Source organism: Hoplias malabaricus, chromosome Y, assembly GCF_029633855.1.
Source record: "Hoplias malabaricus isolate fHopMal1 chromosome Y, fHopMal1.hap1, whole genome shotgun sequence".
NCBI classification, from domain to species: Eukaryota; Metazoa; Chordata; class Actinopteri; order Characiformes; family Erythrinidae; genus Hoplias; species Hoplias malabaricus.
The window spans coordinates 37,921,285-37,939,615 of record NC_089820.1 but is presented as its reverse complement, the minus strand read 5'-3'; the positions used below and the strand labels follow the sequence as shown (position 1 = coordinate 37,939,615).

The following is an 18,331-nucleotide window of genomic DNA, read 5'->3' as shown; positions in this document are numbered from 1 at the left end:
ATCACCAACGTTTTTACGCTTTTCTGGACTGCAGACTGGATTGTGATGAGAATTCCTGCTATTTCAGCATATTGGGAGGACTGAGCACCCAATTTGAAACTTAGGGGTTCGTGAGGCCATCCGTTTATTCCGATAATACCCACCCCTGCCATCAGGGTGTGTTCTCGGCGGAACGAACAACCATCTACATACGCAGTGACAAGGTCTTTGCATGTGTTAGGATCGAAATAGTGGTGGTTAGCCACGGTGGGTAAGAGGGTTTCTGGAGTTTGTGGCACTTGGGAAGGAATGTTTCCTTCGCATCGCCTGCAGGAAGCAAGGCCTGTGCCTAGGGGGCTCTTGTAGTTTTGTGCGTAACGTACCTCTAAGTCAAAGCTTTGGAGAGCCATTAGCCATGATGCTACTCGAGCGTTAGTTACTACACCCTCTCGAATTCGTTGGCTGTTTAAGAAAGTGACTGGTTGATGATGAGTTTCAACAATCACCTTCTGACCACCTAGGTAGTTGGAGAAATGTTTGACTGCCCACACTGTTGCTAGTAGTGCTTTTTCGCAGTCACTGTATTTGTTTTCGGCAGCCAGCATAGTTTTACTAGCATAGGATATGACACGTTTGTCTCTGTCGTGTAATTGATACAGACCGGAGCTGAGACAGTGGTCCGAGAACCCTACTTCTAGGTAGAATTCTTTGCTACTGTCAGGATAGGCAAGGCATGGAGCCGTGCACAGTTTCGATTTTAGTGCCTGCATGGCGTGTTCCTGGGCTTCGCCCCAGGTGAACGGAGTATCCTTTTTCAGGAGGTCATAAAGTGGACGAGCTAGGTCCGCGTAGTTCTCTATGAATTGTCGTGAGTAGTTGCATACTCCTAAGAAACTGCGGAGTTCCTTAAGATTGGTGGGTGCTGCGAGGTTTGTTACCCCTTGCACTCGACTCACTTGTGGTTCAACACCATCAGTGCTTACGAGCAGACCGACGTAATTCACTTTTGTCCTGCACCACTGACATTTGGAGAGTGATATTTTCGCACCTGCTGTTGTAAGCTGGTCAAGAACATGATCAATCTCGTCAACGTGTGCCTGTAGGGAGTGGTTACGCATGAGTATGTCGTCCACATATATGAGGGTGCCTCGCTCGCGGGCATCAGGGCATGCTTTGTTTAAGAAAATATTAAACTCCGCGGGTGAGTTGGCATATCTAAAAGGGCACCGAGTGAATGTGTACTGTCGGTTTGCGAAAGTGAAAGCGAGCTTGTGTTGGTCTTCTGCTTGCACTGGGATGGTCCAGAAGCCAGAGGCTACATCGATGGTGGAAAAGTAGTTAGCGTTTCGGACCGAGGGAAGTTCTTGCTCCAATTGTGTCATCGGCCATCGAGACAAGGGAACCTGTTGATTTAGTTTCCGATAGTCGATGGTTAAGCGCCATTTACCATTTGGTTTTATGACGGGCCATAATGGTGCCGAATACGTGCTGTTACAGGGTCGAATTATGCCCTTTTCCAGCAAGTCATCAATGATTTCTTGTACCGGTTCATAGGATGCCAACGGAATTTTGTATTGGCGGACAAACGTGGGTGGTGCTCCTGGACGAGTGGGAATGCGTACTGAATGAATGTCAGTGAGACCACAGTCCGTTGAGTTTTTGGAAAAAGTGTTTTGATATTTAAGGAGCACTTCACAGAGTTTCTCACGTTCTTCTTTGCTTTGGAGGGCGTCGGCCTCCTTTAGAACTTGTTCGACTTGGATACGAAATTCGGAGTCAGATAGTTCTTTCGAAGTACGTGGATTTGAAGTGTTTTCTCCTGCTTCGGGAAGAAGAGATGGTTCCCGGGAGGATTCCGGGGATGAATCTATGGAAAGAACCGTGATCGTCATTTGATTGTCGTCAGCGAGATCTATCCTGCAAATGGCGTCGTTACTCATGTCCAGAGCTGAAAAGAGAGCAACAGCTCGTGTCGGATGAGTGTAGAACACCTTTGATTCTGCATGATCAAGAAGCAGGGATTCAGGCATTGGTCCTATGATCGGAATTCGCAACTCGAAGTCATGGAATTTCGTACTGACTAACCAACCCAGAGGGGATGAGTGAGGGATCGTTAAGGGTTGAGTGTTTTCGTTCCGTACGAATAGATAGGTGGATCTTGCTCGCGTCTCCACCAAAGGTGTGGCTTCGAGGGTGAGGCCTAGTTCGAAGAACAGAGGTGACGGTTGGAAAAGTGCATGCGTGTGGCTTAAGTGTTGGCCAGGTCGCATGACTAAGCGGATGGGTACATTTGCTGTGTTCGCAGGTACCACAAGTGAACCTTGGTTAGTGACCTGACATACCTCGGGAATAGTTTGTCCTGAGCCTAGGTTGCTGAGATCGGAGGACCAGGTTTCCGTTGAAACATCAGTCAAAGACCACAGTATACTATTGAGGGTGTCTACGTGGACGTCGAGGCGTACCAAGAAGTCACTTCCAATGTAGGCGTCGTGCGGCAAGTTAGGGACGACCAAGAAATAATGGGTGATTACCCTTTTGTTCCACTGGACGGTTAAAGCGCAAATTCCATCAGTGGGTGACATTGCTTTTGATGCCAGGTTAAGAGGAAAGCGACAAGGACTGCTCACCAAAGGAATATTTGGTTGAGTGAGGCGCAGAGCGTTAAAGAGGGTTTGGCTTATGGCGGACTGGTCGGCCCATAGAGCCAGAACTGCATTGTCTACATGATAGTCCTGCATTGTGAGACCATTCACGATGGGAAGGCCGGGAGAGTCTGTTGTGGACGGCTGTGTGAAAGTGCACAGGAATGTGTTCCGTTGTTCTAACATGGCACTAGGGGGCCAGGGAGAGACTGCTGTCTCTGGCGTGGCTGCCATGGGCTCAGTTTCCTCTTCCTCGAAGTGAGGGATCTGACTTGGTGGATCTCCTATTGATTCTGGCCAGATTTCGAGACGGCAACACTGAGCTTCCCGGTGGTGCGGGGTGCAGATGGGTAAAGGCTCACGCACTTGTGCCCAGATCTTTGATCTTTTGAAGTCAATCAGTGGTTCGAAGCAATTAAGGAGATCTTTGCCGATGAGGAAGGGAATTGTTTCGAGAGGAGACACATGGACTGGATGCACTAAGGTCATTGGTCCGATGGCTAAGTGTATTAGTGCCATAGATTGGATAGTGAGGCCTGCATGTGAATACGGCTGAATTTTAAGAGAACAGTTTTGGAGCTGTATCTCGCGATTTTCACGCCGCGCAATGGCTCGAACCTGGCGGAACAAGGCGGAAGACATGAGCGTGACATCTGATGCAGTGTCCAACAGGGCCTCATGTACTAGCCTTCTCTCCACAATGGTGGACAAATAGAATTTGCGTGCAATCCCTTTCTCAGTTAAGTGTCCCATGAATTGTCGGACGGGTGTGTCGCCTTCAATGACTGAGGGGTCATTTGGCGTTAAACCTTCTTTACCGTCTAACTGAACAACCAAAACAGCACTGGAGAGTGGTTGCGAGTCACCCCCCTGTATCATTGGGTCTTCAGTGTTTGTTTGGGTCACGAGGAGATTGCACGGTGCGCTAGAAGACAGAGCTTCGCTTGTCACTTCTCCTACATAACTTTCTAACATTTCTGGGGTGTTAGAGGATGGCTTTGGGTTAGACCGCGAAGAGGTGATAGAAAGAACGTCAGGTTTTTTCTTTTTCTCTTTGCAAATCATTGCAAGCATTCGGCGGATGTCCTCTAACTCCTTAGAGCTGAGTTCCTTGCCTTTAAGCTTGTCTTTAGCGTGATTTTCTTTATTTTGATACCAGTATTTCTCTTTCTTTTCTCTATAGGAATCAGAAAGCTGGTTCGGAGCTGTTCGCTCATATCCCTTATGGGGATGTGATGGTTTTCCACGGCCCGCACTGCGGGTTTCTGCAGGGTAATAGTCACGACCATACCCAGCCCTGTCCCGAGGGTTCCAGAAATCTTTGTCGTGATTTCTGTCCAGCCTGCGAGGAGGGTAGCGCTTGTATTGGTGTGAGGGCGGATAAGGTTTCGGGCCCTCACTGGTCCACGGGGTGGAGGAAGGGTCCAGGGCGGATCTTTGTGGATCGGCCCGGGTGGCACCTTCTAACTCTAAATGTGGGGAGTTGGAGTCGACATTAAAGACTTGGGGTGTTTCGGACCGTCTGTTGGGAATTTGTTGGGATTTTAGGAAACCTCTGAGTGCTAAATCACGCAGCTGCCTGCTAGACAGGGTGCGAGGGCAAGCTGAGACTCCCAACTGATGACTGGTGTGGGGATGGAGGTTTTGGATAAATAGTGATTTGAAATTTAACTCTTCCTCCATTCCGGAGTCATTTCTAGGTCCGAAGTACGCCTGTCTAAGTCGATTATAATATTGCTGAGGGGATTCCTGGCGTTGCTGTTTTATGTTCAAAGCAGCGGCCAGTCCAGTCTGTGACAGGTGATTGGAGAATTCGTCCTCCAAGGCTTGGCACAGCACATCATATCGCGCTTTTACATAGTCTGGCTGACGTTCAATGAAGTTGCTGACGTCTCGGTTGGAGGTCAGTTTAATCACATATAGTCTGTCATCTATGGTGATCCCGGGGAACCTTTGGAGGTAGAAGTCAATATCTTTTAGGTAGGAAAAGATATCATTAGAACCGTCAGGTTTGGGATCAAAGCGGGTTATATTACGCGCAATTTTATCTAGGTCCTTATATGAGGGACCATGAGAGGGTAAAGGTTGAGGGGACCAGACACTGGGTTGCAGTGCTCTGGGTCTAGCAGGGCGGTGTAAGGGACGACTGACAGGAGACACAGGGGAAGGTGAAATACCCGTTGATACCAGAGGAGGTGCTGCAGCAGCTCTAAAGGTTACGGTCCCTGAGTCTGGTTCCTGATCCTCACTATCTTCCTGCTGGTCCTGTCTTCCTATAGCGGCACTAGGTGGCACATCAGGTGTGACCTGGGGCAGTGTGTTCCCTTCAGCTATTTCGCTTTGAAGTCGACTTAATTCTGCCTCTACCTTTGCCTGCTGTCGCCGTGATACATCAAGCTCACGTTTGCTGGCTCTGAGCTGTACTACAGCGAGGAGGGCTATTTGGCCTAATGCCTCAGTTAGGGGCTTGCCCTTGAGGATGTCGGTTAAGTGGTTCTCTACCCACTTAGCCACCATGTGGTCACGATGGGCCTGTGAGGTTTTCTGCACAGTTTCTGCGAGTCCAGGCATCACATCACTGGTGATGCTGGTCAGAACAGAGAATGCCTCATCCCACAAACCTTCTACATATACTTCCGAAGAAAAAGTCCCTTCTGCCATGTTAGCTGTGTTTTAACTGCGAGGTGTAACTTACTTCTATTTAGTTAGGATTAATTCCGTTAATCCCTTTTCTAACTAAATCTGAACTAAATTCACCTGTACCGAGTGCTCTAAGAGTAACTGCTAGTATGTATGGTGTTAGAGTTCACTTGTGAATCTCTAAGGGAAGTCTGTTAGTAGGAGAGGGTGGAGTGAAAGTTGCTATGCGCAAGTCAATACAAGAAGAGAGAAAAAAAATTTCAAAAAAAAAATTTTCAATAATTAAATTATTAAAAATTTTGAATTAAAGAATTGTCGAAAAATTTGGATTAAAGAATTTTAAATTAAGTGAAATTTATTACTACATACAATTTCCAATTAAGGAATTATGAAAGTAAAAGAATTTTCCGAATTAAAGAATTATTAAGAACAGCGAAATCAAAAGACTCCCTCTTGTAACTGCGTTTGTGATCTGGTATCGCGTTAGAGTGTCAATCTCTAATTACTGCACACTGTCTGCTGTAGTTGTATCAACTTATTATGCTTCCAAGCCTTTACTTGTAATTATTCAGATGTGCAGAGTTTAGAGACAGCCACTAGAACTGTGATACCAGGTCTTATCAGTGTGAACTGGTCGACAATTTCAATTGCGATAGCAAGTTTTCTCCATCAGAGGGTACTGAAGGTAAGTCTGAATGGCAACAGCGAGCTTCAGTATTTAAGTTGAACTTAAATTGTAATACCAGACTAGGACACCAGAGGGCGACAAGCAAGTTACAATGCAATAGCAGCAATGGACACCAGTCGGCGCTGGTGGGAATCCCAATAAACACGGCACGAGCAGACACAATAACACAAATGGGAATTTCCACTGTAGCGGGAAGTTTCAGCACTAGAGGGCGTTATCAGATTAAAATCTAAAATGGGATAAAGATTTTAAACGCTCAGATACTCTATCAAAAATAAAAATTTAATTTTAAAAGGGGAACAGAGATTTTACACTAAGGTATTTTAAAAGAGTTTCATCTGTAATGACAACTTTTAAACACCAGAGGACTGCTAAACACTTATGTTGTCTCGGCGGACAACCTCCCAACCACTAGAGGGTGTACGGAAATCAAACGTCAAGGGTAGCACCGCTTGACCACAAGGAGGAGCACGGGAGAACACGCTTCAATGGACGCTAGTTATGAAGTATTTTTCCCTGCAATTACGCACTTATACCACAAGAGGGGATTTGTCTTCCTCTGTTTTGGGGGCGTTTTGAATTTCCCTCCTTAGTTTCAGCTCCGCCCCTTCAAAGGGGTTCGTTCCTTTTCTGAATACGCGTTCAGTTTAACTGGAACAGCTGACAAGAGCAGATCGCTCTTCACACAAGCCGTATTTTCGGCTGTTTAATAACCTCCCAATCGCCTAGCGCGCGATCTCGTTATTAACGCTGGTAGCGACCCAGTTTAAAACGAACGGGGGTATTCGGTTCGGTGGTTTCTCGCCGGGATTCGCGGCTGAGGGGTCGAACCGACGGCAAAGTCTTAAAAGCGGAGTTTCACGCAATTTAGACGTGCCCAGGCCTCAATTTAATGCATGCAAAATGGCGCAGAGCCGCGCTCTTCAAAAACAACCAAGCTTATTTTCTAACCGGTATATACCACGACAGTTTTTCAAAAGTAACAGACACAAGACGCAATTACCCACATCAAGCTTTGAATCTCAATCGTTATTCAGCAACACAAACAGCGGAAAGTATTTCATAAACCCAAGCTGAGATTGTTTCAGTGTTTCACAGTTTGTACATTAAAAGCCTTTTTCCTGGCCTCGCGTGGGCGCCAAAAATAAATATGTCTGTATATGTAGTGTAGTAAGGTACACCGAAAAATATAAATATATTTCTATATTTATATTTATAGTTTTATAGCGTTGACCTTATTCAAACTCCTCTAATCTCTAATATTTGACTTAATGATATTAACTAAAGTTTATAATTGGCTTAGGCAATTATAACATTACTAATTAGTTTGAGAGTGAATAATAATCACGCTAAGTGAGTACGTCAGGATTTTCAGGAAAATAATGAACAAATTGCAAACACTGTGATTTCAAATAATGAGAGTTTTATTAATAAAGAGAAGATATTTAATTAACATAGCGTAGCCTTATAATCTCACGGTATCACAACAGGGAAACCGATTTTGACCTTAAGGTGGGCTAGGCACTACTGGCTTGTGATTAAATTGTTGCTAACTAAGGTTTAATAAATGGTACATTATAAAGTGATTGACTTAGATATCAGCTCCTGGAAAAGTGTGAAATACGCTAGCTTACTTTTGCCGTTTCACCGAGCCGTCGCGTCCTGCTGTTTAATCTCCGTGCTCTGGGGTTGTTCTCGTCGTTCCCACGTGGTGAGAGACAGGCCCGCTTATGGAGGATCTCTTTCCGGTTGAGTTGAAAACTTTCGACTCCAAGCTGAGCTGCGTCGATCGAGATTTCCCTTCTTTGGATTTTCACAGGCGTGGCTGGTTTCCACCGGAATGGAGCGGCTTTTTCAGAGTATTAGCTAGTCTCGTTGTTCAGTTTTCCAGGAGTAATGTCTTCAGGAATCAGCTTATAACGTTAATATATCTGCTATCGACTAATCAAAAGGTTGATATCTTATTTTGGCCACAAATAAGTTTCACCAGCTTTGATCACTCGTGAGATCACACTTCGATGGGTAATAAAACATAAACAAGATTAAAAGAAAAGAAGATATTCAAATTACTCGACGTATTAGTAAAACTTCATACTATTAGCTAATTTCGAGACGTCTCTCGTAAGCTTTCAATGAAGTCTCTGAGGTTTTTCTTTGTTTCGTTGTCGGCGTGGAGAAGAAAGCATTTCTTTGTCGTTTCAAAGTTTCTCGGATTTTCTCGCCATTATTGTTGTCTTTTCTTCTCCGTGAACTGTTTCTTCTCGTCGGCTGAACTCTTCTCTTCTTGGCTGCTGAACTGAACTTTTGGATCTTCTCAACTGCTGAACTTCGAACTGATCTGTACTTCTCCTTAACAGAACTCCGTTGAGCTGCTCTGTGTTTTCAAGGCTGGCGCGGTCACGCCCTAACGGGAGGTGTCCTTTTCCTGATTGGGCACAAATTCAGTCTCACGTGACTCTCGCGAGGGGGAGAGAGTAGAAGGGGGTTTGAATTATTGATTCACAGAGAAAGAATATGAATTTCGCGTATCAAAATTCTTATACCTGTTATCAACATATAACAATGAGTACACTGGACTATTAATATCAAACGTTTACATGAGGTTCCATCTTTACGTCCCATTTATGATGCTATGCTAGAAAGGAATATTAATCCGTTTTCTCTTATTCAGAGGTTATTCAGATTTTTTTCATGATAGAAACAATCCACAATATACAACATTTCATTAGGAGGTAGGCATTCATCTAAGGGTACAGAAAGTGACATTAATACATTTGTTTATACACAAATAATTCAGAGTTCGACTATTTTCCGCTATGGTTTCGGCGACTCCGAGCGAGGAGTAGTTTCGCCAGTGTCCATTTGGGGTCGCTGTTGGTCCATGTGTAGGTGAGTCAACGGGGTTCACTCGAGGTCACTTTTGGTTTAAACATTTGTTGATTCCCGTGGAAGATAACGAGACATTGAGGTGCCACTTTGTCATAAACGGGATTATAACCCTTCCTTATGTTTCAGGTTCCTGTCTCTTAAAAGCATTATAAAAATTGGTTATCTCGACAGTTCCTGTTAGTTAAAAGAGAGAAGGGGGTGTTGGGGCCATGTGTTACTTTAAAGGGTTCTTTGATGTTTTAGATTGGGTGTGTGTGTGTGTGTGTGTTTGTGGGGGTGCAGGGTCCTGGTCAGAGTGAGAAAGGTTTAATTCAAAGCCTTTCATTTCATTATTTCTTCATTGTCCGGTATTCATATTTGGCCCATACTCCACTACAATATATAATTACGGAGAGAAAGAAAGATGGAAAACAAGGACGGTTTTGTGAAATATCGTTCTCCAAATGTCAAATAAAGGTATCAGTTTAATTGTCCCATAAAATCCTGTCGATTGATGTAGGTGTTTTCTTGAGGTTATCAATGTGAAAGAAGATTTTTAATATTGAGTTCTCAACAGCCCTCTTTAAAGGAGATTTGAAAGGGAGGTCACTTTAACTTCTCATTTGACCTGTGCATGATTCCTTTTGAGAATGGGTCTGACAGAGTGATAGATGATTTTGGGAAAGTCCTGGAATTCATCATGTGACAAGATTTATGAATGAATTATCAGGGTATCAGTGTGAGGACAAGTCTTGTCATGTGCATCATAGAATTTCTGGAAAAGTAATTTTATGGCCTTTGGGTCTCCAAGCAGGCCATGTGTGTGGGGGTGGTTTTATTGCAGTCATTGAGTTGAGAGTTGGGAATTCTGAAGAGAGAGTCCTGAATTTCTTGATCAAATGATATGAATAATCCATAATACTCAAGGGGATAAGCCTATTTGTCCTCTTTCCACTATACTTGTTTAAATAAAAGTTGGGGCATTTTTTTATTGCAGTGGGGAAAAAAGTGTGTTTTACAAAAAAAATCATGTAGAACCTTTATTTAAATGACAAAATTACACTAACAAAATTAACTGGCAAACGTTTTTCCTGACCAACCTTTTTTATTACACTTTTTAAATAATTTTGGAAATATGAGGAATTTTAAACATATTTCAGGGATCTTCCAGATCTTCCACAAATACTTCCACACCAAATTAGCCCAACCAATATTTTGTAGACCTTGTTTTGTGCATTGGGGCATATTCATGCCGGAACAGTTAAAGGACCTTTTCCCCACAAAGTTGGAAGTATAGAGTTTTATAGGATGTCCTGGTATTTGGTAGGTTTGGAATACTGCAATTATGAAGTCAGCATAGATTTGGGAACTTTTACATACCATGCACCTCAGCACTTGGCCACCTTGCTCTGTTACTTTGCGTTCTGCTGTTTTGTGACTGTGTTGCTGTGGTTCCTAAGTGCCTAAGTGGTTGTGGAATATCTAGGAGGGAAGATACTCTATCTATGAAGCCACACTGTTGGAGCATGTGCAGAATGAGGCCTGGTATTGTCATGGTAAATTAATAACAAACTTTCTAGGAAAAAAACTTCACCTTAACTGCGGCATAGGTATATGTCACTCTAGAATCTCAATATTCGCCTGTTATTTCACACACATGCAAGTAACTATACTAAAATGTCAAATGTATGGAAATGGGTTTGTTAAAGTCACATCAGATTTTAGGTTGTTGTTAGGTCATATATTTTTTAAATCATAAATTAGAATTTATGATTATTAAGCCAATTTAACTTATAAATATACAGACACTATGTTTCTGCAAGGAGTTACAGAATGTTTTTTATGTATTGTAGATGGATTGTACCTCATCGAGGGAGAATTTCCTGTGTGGTTGCTTATAGGATTAATAGGAGTCTTCCTGGCTGGCATAGTCTTATGCACTACTACTAATGAGCACCCTCCTCCGTACCACTCAGTGAGTTCATGTCATGCATTCATAAAATCATCTCTTCTTTGGTCAAATATTTTTTATGTAATTTACACTGACTGTATCATGGAACACATACCTTTAAAATGTTTAGTTCCTTTAGAATGCATAGGCCTGTATGCATCACTAGGACATCTACCAACTTGCGTACTTCAATGTAGGTTTCATAACCAGAAAGATATAAACAAAATTTCAATCACAGCACATGATTGCTGAACTTGAAATCTTTTGCATATTTAATTTAACCAATTTATTTATTTAACCCATTAATTAATGTCTAATAATGTGTGTGTGTTTGTGTAGCTCTTCTCTTTACTGGGATTTGTAGTAAGTGCTTTATGGATAAACACTGTGGCATCAGAGGTTGTGAGTGTTCTGCATCTTCTGGGAGTTACGCTGAGTCTCAGTAACACTGTACTTGGGCTCACACTACTTGCTTGGGGCAATAGCATTGGAGGTATACACACACACACACACACACACACACACACACACAGACTATATGTTGTTTTGAAAATTTTTGACCTTTTCCACTTTTTCTCTATTAATGCAGATTAGTCACAGTGAATGATATTGGACTGATAAATACAACGATATATTAATTAAAGGGAACGTTATAAAACACAATTTAAAAATATGACTTTATTTATTTCATGAGCAAAGCTAATCATATCACGAAAAATAAAAAACGTATTATCCTTTTATAATTAATAACTTGTTTATTGAGGTGCAGCAGCAATAAATGCAAAAAATAATTCCTACAGTTCATCATATTTTCACATACTTCTGAAATATTTGAGGCCACTTTGCTCTTTTACAATGGCTTAAATTCATTTAGTCCATTGACCTGCTCATTTAAGTTTCTACCATAGGATCTATGTTGGGTTCCAGTCTGAATAAGGCCCTTCCAAAACATTAATCTTATTTAGTTTGATCCACTCAGATACTTTTGTTTTTGCATGATTGTCTTTGTATATAAACTGATTTACAAATTTTGGACAAACACTTCCATAACATTTTTGTCTGCCTTGCTGCTCTGCATGTATGACACATGCCTCTTTCACACATGCTCTCCGGAGAATTTCTAGATAAACTCCCGAACATATCTAGATTACTGTCCATGTGTGAAAGAGGCAACAATAACTGAGACCTTAGCTAGTGTTCTCAGTTTGTACAATCCATTTTCAGAAACGTGGCAACAGTCCAACTTTTATTTTTATCGATAGATATATATATAATTTTTTGCCTGGAGCGCATTCTACTATATGCCGGTGAATGTAAACGTTACCAAATGAGCATCTATCATAGACTCAGTCTTTGCAAGCAAAATTGGTCTTGGCTCACCACTATTTGTCACACTTTGAGAAATGCTGTGAACAGTTTGATAATTATTTATATAAAGTTATATAAATATATCTGTTGTATATAAAGATATACAGTCATGTGAAAAAGTTAGGACACCCCATGAAAACATTTGTCTTTTTGAACATTTTTAAACATATGGACATTGATCTGATATGATTTGAGCTTCATCATCCACACTTATTACTATTTAAAATGTCTATATTATGAATCAGGTGCACTACATTAGCTGCAAGTGATTAGAACATTGTTAAAGAGGACATTGGAGGAAGCTGTCTAATTTAAACCTCAGACATTAGGTCATAGATGTATACGAGTCTGGGAAGTGATCTAAAAAGCAATTTGAAATAAGCCATTCCACTGTCCAGAGAATAATTTACAAGTGGAGAAAATTTAAATCAACTGCCAACATAGCTAGAATGTTCAGTCCAAGAGCAGATCAAAAGATGTCTCCAACAATCTTAAAAGTCCTTAAAAGCTCTTGTAGGTGCTTGAGGAAAATGTGAGACTATCTTTCCAAAAGCTGAAGTGAACGTGGACTATGCAACATTACTATTACCTAAAATATTCCAGTAAATCCACAAGGTTCTGGAATGGCCAAATCAGAGCTCCGATCTTAATCCTACTAAGATGCGGTGGCGTGATCTGTGCATTCAAGAAACCCCTCAAAGCTCACATAGCTGAAAGTATTCTGCATGAATGAGTGGGAAAAACTTTCTCCCAGTTGATGTCGGATACCGGTAGATTGTTACAGGAAAAATCTAATTGAGGTTATTTCAGCCAAAGGGGGAAAAAGCTGCTATTATGGCATAGGGTGTTCTAACATTTTATTTTATTTCATTACATATTACAATTTATGTTTATAAGTAATTTCTTTAGTTTTATTTGTTTAGTTTTATAAGCTCCATCTCTCAGTAATGTGTAAATGAAGCTCAAATGTCCATATGTTTATATATGTGCAAAAAAATGTCCATGGGGTGTCCTAAATTTTTCACATGACTGTATAAAATGTTGTGAAAACATTCACGAAATTAGGAGAAATTTCAGTCAGTGTAGGTCAAGGATGGGCACAACTATTGAATGTATATTACCTTTGAGCCCTCAGACAACATTGCAGGGAAACAATTATAATGCCCCTTAACAGAGTCTGCTGCTGCTGCATCAAGAAATGAAACCTGAAACTCTGTTACACTAATGGAAAGCAATGTATCTAATAATGCTGCCAAGTTCTGTGCCCAAGTTCATCGCATATTGTCCAAAAAACAGGAAGCTGTGGCACAGAGCAAAGTTACACAACAGTGACTACAAATTGTTATAGTATTGTCAGTTCTCAAACGATGTTACAGTGTTAAACATGCCTCCAAAACTCCAAGTTTTTTGGAGTGTGTTGCAGGCATCAAATTGCTAATTTGTATGTTAATACAGTTGGTTGATGGAAAACTTAAGAAATCTATTTCTTTGTACTTTAGTCAGTTAAATATATATTGAAGAGAATCAACAAATCACAGATTTTTTAATGCACTTTATAATACATCCAAGCATTTCTGGAAACAGGTTAAAGTATGGCTCTCACTGTGACTGGTACTGTAAACGTAAATAATATGGTCATGTAGAGACTGATGTTTCATCATTTAGTTTATTTCACTATATATATTTTAGCAATATTATAGTATGTATAAATATATGTTATATTTAATTGCTATGGGATTAAGCAATATGAAGTGTGCTAAATAACCTGTGTTTGGTCGACTGAATCATTTAACTTTGTTTTTTTATTACCATGCATGCTTTGAACTTATAAAACCTTTACATAAATTATAATTGAGAAAAATGTAGTTTGTGTTTTAAAAAGGTTCTCTTTGTGTAATAAATTTTGATGAAATATCTCTATTCTCTATTCAATGTAATTAATTACATGTAATCAGAGTTGATAAAATTGATTTTTATCAGAAATATTGTGGCTTTTTGGTTTTTCTTCCAGTTGTGTCTTATTTTTCACCACAGATACCTTTGCAGACATAACGTTAGCTCGACAGGGATACCCACGAATGGCCATTTCTGCCTGCTTTGGTGGAATCATCTTCAGTATCTTTTTATTCTTACACACCTTCCCCCAGTTGCTACAGTACATAATTCATTATAACATTTTCAGCTTCTCTTAGCATCTCTGCTCAGGATCTCACAAGTCCCCTATGCTGCAGAAATTACCATCATGTTTTTCTGTTAATCGCTTCCCATTTTCCATTAGACCTTAACAACCTCCTGCCTCAGATATGCTGTTTGGAATTGGTCTTGGCTGCCTGCTGCAGATGTTTCATAATGGTATTATAATGGTATGCCAATCCACTTCTATTATTATCTGTGTTTGGCTAATAGTAAAACATACAAATTACTTCAAGCAGTTAATGTTGGTTTGTTTTTTCAAATGTGGCCCTGGTCAAAATATTATTATTATTGTTAATGTTATGATTGTTATTATTATTTATATGCTTGTAGTAATAATATATGCATGAACAAATAATAATACTTACAGGTACCAAAAGAGTTGGGAAATTTTCCAAAATCCAGTAAAACAATCTCTGATTTGTTTGTTCTTTTGATAATTTATGTACCTGGTAAATGTACAAATAATATATTTTCAATATTTAAATTGACCAAATTGACTGTATTTAGATATTAATGCCTCCAGTGCACTTAAGGTGCACAAAGGTTGGTACAGGTGCAAAACAATAGTGAACCAATCATGAAATTTTCACTGTTCTGCTTACTCCACAAAAAGCAAATTTTCAATTCTGTATTATTTTCCCCCCATTGTTTTATATGGAATAATTTTTTAAACAATTATGGACTGGCAAACATTAAAAGACATCAAGTAACACAGTAAGGATTTAAAAGGTGGTAGATTATGTATAAGTAAATGTATAAACACTTAATAACTATGAATTAATTCCTTAATTAGGTAGTGCATTTTTCAAGGTCATTTGGCACACCACCTCTTGATGCTTCACATACCACCAGTGGTAGGGTTACCACAGTTTGAGAAACACTGCTCTATGGGGTTTAGGTCAGGTGAGTTTGCTGACCAAACAATCGATACTGTGATTATTAACTCCAACAACTCCAAAAACTCCTTTAATAATGTGGACCTAGTCCATTGGTGGAGTTATTGCAGTTAGGATAGTTATTTGAGTTAGAGTGATTTTGGACATAACTGGATTGCTGAAGGTAATGAAATTGGTGGGGTTCGTTGGGTTTCTGGAGGTAGTGGAGTTGTTGGGCTTAGAAGTGTTTCTGGAGTTAGTCGATTAGTTTGGTTAGTGGGTTTTCTGGAGGTAGTAACGTTGCTGAAGTTGAAGGAGTTTTAAACCAGGTATTGGTATTATTGGCAGTGTGGACAGGTGCCAAGTCCTGCTGGAAAATGAAATCTGCATCTCCATAATGCTTGTCAGCGGAGCGACACATGAAGTGCTCTAAAATATACTTCCAACTTCAGGCACAGGGGTACTGGCAAAATGGAGGGCACCCTATGTTAGATAGAGGAGAATAGGACAGTACACATGAAATTGTAGTGCCTGGCCAGAAAAAGAAGTTGCCGAACTTTCACATTAATATGCTATGGCAGTGGCAGGAGGGGAACAATTGTGTATTATGTAAACTTCTAAGTGATTTTTAAGTCAAATTAGAAGCTTGTAAACTTTAGTTTGAACTAAGGATGTACAAAGAAGATATACTAACAACTTGCTAAAACTATAGTTTGTTTAAATGAAATGGTGTGGATGATTTAAATGTGTTAATGAGTTTTAATGACTTAAAACCGAACCTATGTGTATGTAAATGTATTATTTAAACTATAAATATGTAAATGTAAATGCTAATAATAATAATAAATATAATGATACGGACACTGGTGGACGTTTTTTGCAACTAACTTGTTTATAAGCTAATGTGACCATATAAATCCAGGTCTCATGGCTACTAGTGTTCTCTTTATACAGAATTTTGAACAGCCCAAACAATGTGGCTGTGTTACTTAAAAACAGAAGTTAAAAGACCAGGAGCCAGTGGTCTCTATCATGTAACATGACATCTATGTTCAGAAAGCAGACCCCCACACATGCATATCCGACATGAGCACCTCTAAAAGACTCATTCCTTTTTGAGTCTTACAAATATTATAAATATAAATATTATTAATATTAAATCATTACTCAAAATAAGCTGTTTTGCCAAGCCTATTGAAAATATGAATGATGGCATGTCTTTGGTTTTGGAGTTTATCTTTAAGTCCATAGTTAAATAGGGCTTAGCATCAGCAGTTTTATAATATAAATGTATCACAACATGAAGGTATTAGTATGTAATTTGTAGTTTAAAATGCATACGTTATCAACAATATAAATATATAATTAAATATACTTCTTTGGAACTTATTGATAGTAGTGTTAAAATAAAACCTGGTTTATTATTTAATGAGGAAAATTTCGAGAAAACATTGAGAATTTATCATTAAATACCTTCCTACATTAGCGTCTGAATGCATCAGATACTTACACAACATCTAATCAAAATCTTGTCACAATATCTAATCAAGAGCTTAAAATATTGGATTACAACACTTTTGCAATATCAAAATGCAGATGTGAGTGCTGTCCTCTTCTCTGTGTGCAGCTGGAGCCAGAGGGTTTGCTGTGCTGGATTCTGGCCGGAGCACTGGGTCTCTCGTTGGTTCTCTCCTTTGTGCTGGTTCCCTTGCAGGGCTTCCACCTCAGTCGGGCCTACAGCATCTTCTTACTATTTTTCTACTTTGTGTTTCTCATTGTGGCACTCCTTACAGAGTTTGGAAAAATTCACATATGAGACTACAACAAAAAGTAACTGGACCAGTGCAAGGCCTTTATGCACTTTGGATTATAATTAATAATGGATTTTTGTAGACATTTCTGTCCTCAGGTATGTAACAAATGTATTTTTAAGTGGCAAGACTGCTGAATCAGAAGAGTTCTGTTTTAATAAACACAAGCCTTTAAGAATTTGAGGTGCATGTTTTATATCATTATGATTATTCCTTTGTCATTACAGGTTTTATTTCCAAACCATAGACACAGTGAAATATATTTAAAAAAATTTCTACAGCATTCATGATTAGAACCATTCCTGAATTCTCAGTGGGTTAATAACAGATCTAGTTTTTATTATTATCATTTTAGTGTTTTACATTTTGTATCATTCAGTGACCATCAGGGTGGCAGTTGTAATTTAGTTATCTGTAACCGCTTATCCAATTTAGGGTCGCGGGGTGTCCAGAGCCTACCTGGAATCATTGGGCGCAAGGCGGGAATACACCCTGGAGGGGACGCCAGTCCTTCACAGGGCAACACAGACACATTCACTCACACCTACCAACGTGTGTTTTTTGGACTGTGGGAGGAAACCGGAGCACCCGGAGGAAACCCATGCGGGGAGAACACAGACAGTCACCCGGAGCGGGAATCGAACCCACAACCTCCAGGCCCCTGGAGCTGTGTGACTGCGACACTACCTGCTGCGCCACCGTGCCGCCTAGTTAAGGTTCATGTAGCCTAAAACTGCTCTTGAGTAATTCCAAGATATGTTGTTGCACTAGATGAACTATGATTTTATTTCTGCCCCAGGAGGTATGATAAACCATACTAAGTCAACTATTTGTACATTGTGGGAACACAAAAATTGTGGGTCTCTTAACAGGGGAAGTTGACTAAGCTTTGGCCTTATCATCAGGATATTGCTAGTTCATTCATATTGCTAGGGATCACATTGTGGGTCACTCTCCCACACATAAATACCCTCATGGCAATCTAGTTAGACTTACCTGTCTGTAGGGCAGGGGTGCTATAAGTGAGTGACGAAACCACACACTTAGTAAGTTCTAGATTTGATCCTGTATGTACTGCTCAGCCATTAAAGCAGTATGTAATATCAGTATAGGAAGGAGTAGTAGCCACACAGCCCCAGACACATCATCTTACTGAATGGTCTCTCTGACCTTTGACCCTTGTTCTAGCATAGACTATGCAAAAGATTAAACAAGTGTCAGGTGTAATTCAATAGCAATTTTCGTTTATATATATACTATTACACACACAGTATGTTCTGAACAAACATGAGTCACTTGTTTAGCTGTTGATG

At 40.2% G+C, this 18,331-nt stretch overlaps 1 protein-coding gene across 3 annotated transcripts in view; it reads left to right on the top strand.

Moving 5' to 3' along the window:
- LOC136678035 (mitochondrial sodium/calcium exchanger protein-like) overlaps positions 1-17,182 on the top strand; it is a 63,354-nt gene extending 46,172 nt beyond the window's left edge. For all 3 annotated transcript variants that reach the window (XM_066655806.1, XM_066655807.1, XM_066655808.1), the window contains 5 exons: positions 10,671-10,792; positions 11,108-11,261; positions 14,171-14,251; positions 14,438-14,499; positions 16,835-17,182. In XM_066655806.1, coding sequence (XP_066511903.1) covers positions 10,671-10,792; positions 11,108-11,261; positions 14,171-14,251; positions 14,438-14,499; positions 16,835-17,023 — 608 coding nt within the window. In that variant the 3' untranslated portion in view covers positions 17,024-17,182. The remainder of the gene's footprint in view (positions 1-10,670; positions 10,793-11,107; positions 11,262-14,170; positions 14,252-14,437; positions 14,500-16,834) is intronic.
- Positions 17,183-18,331: the final 1,149 nt, after the last annotated feature.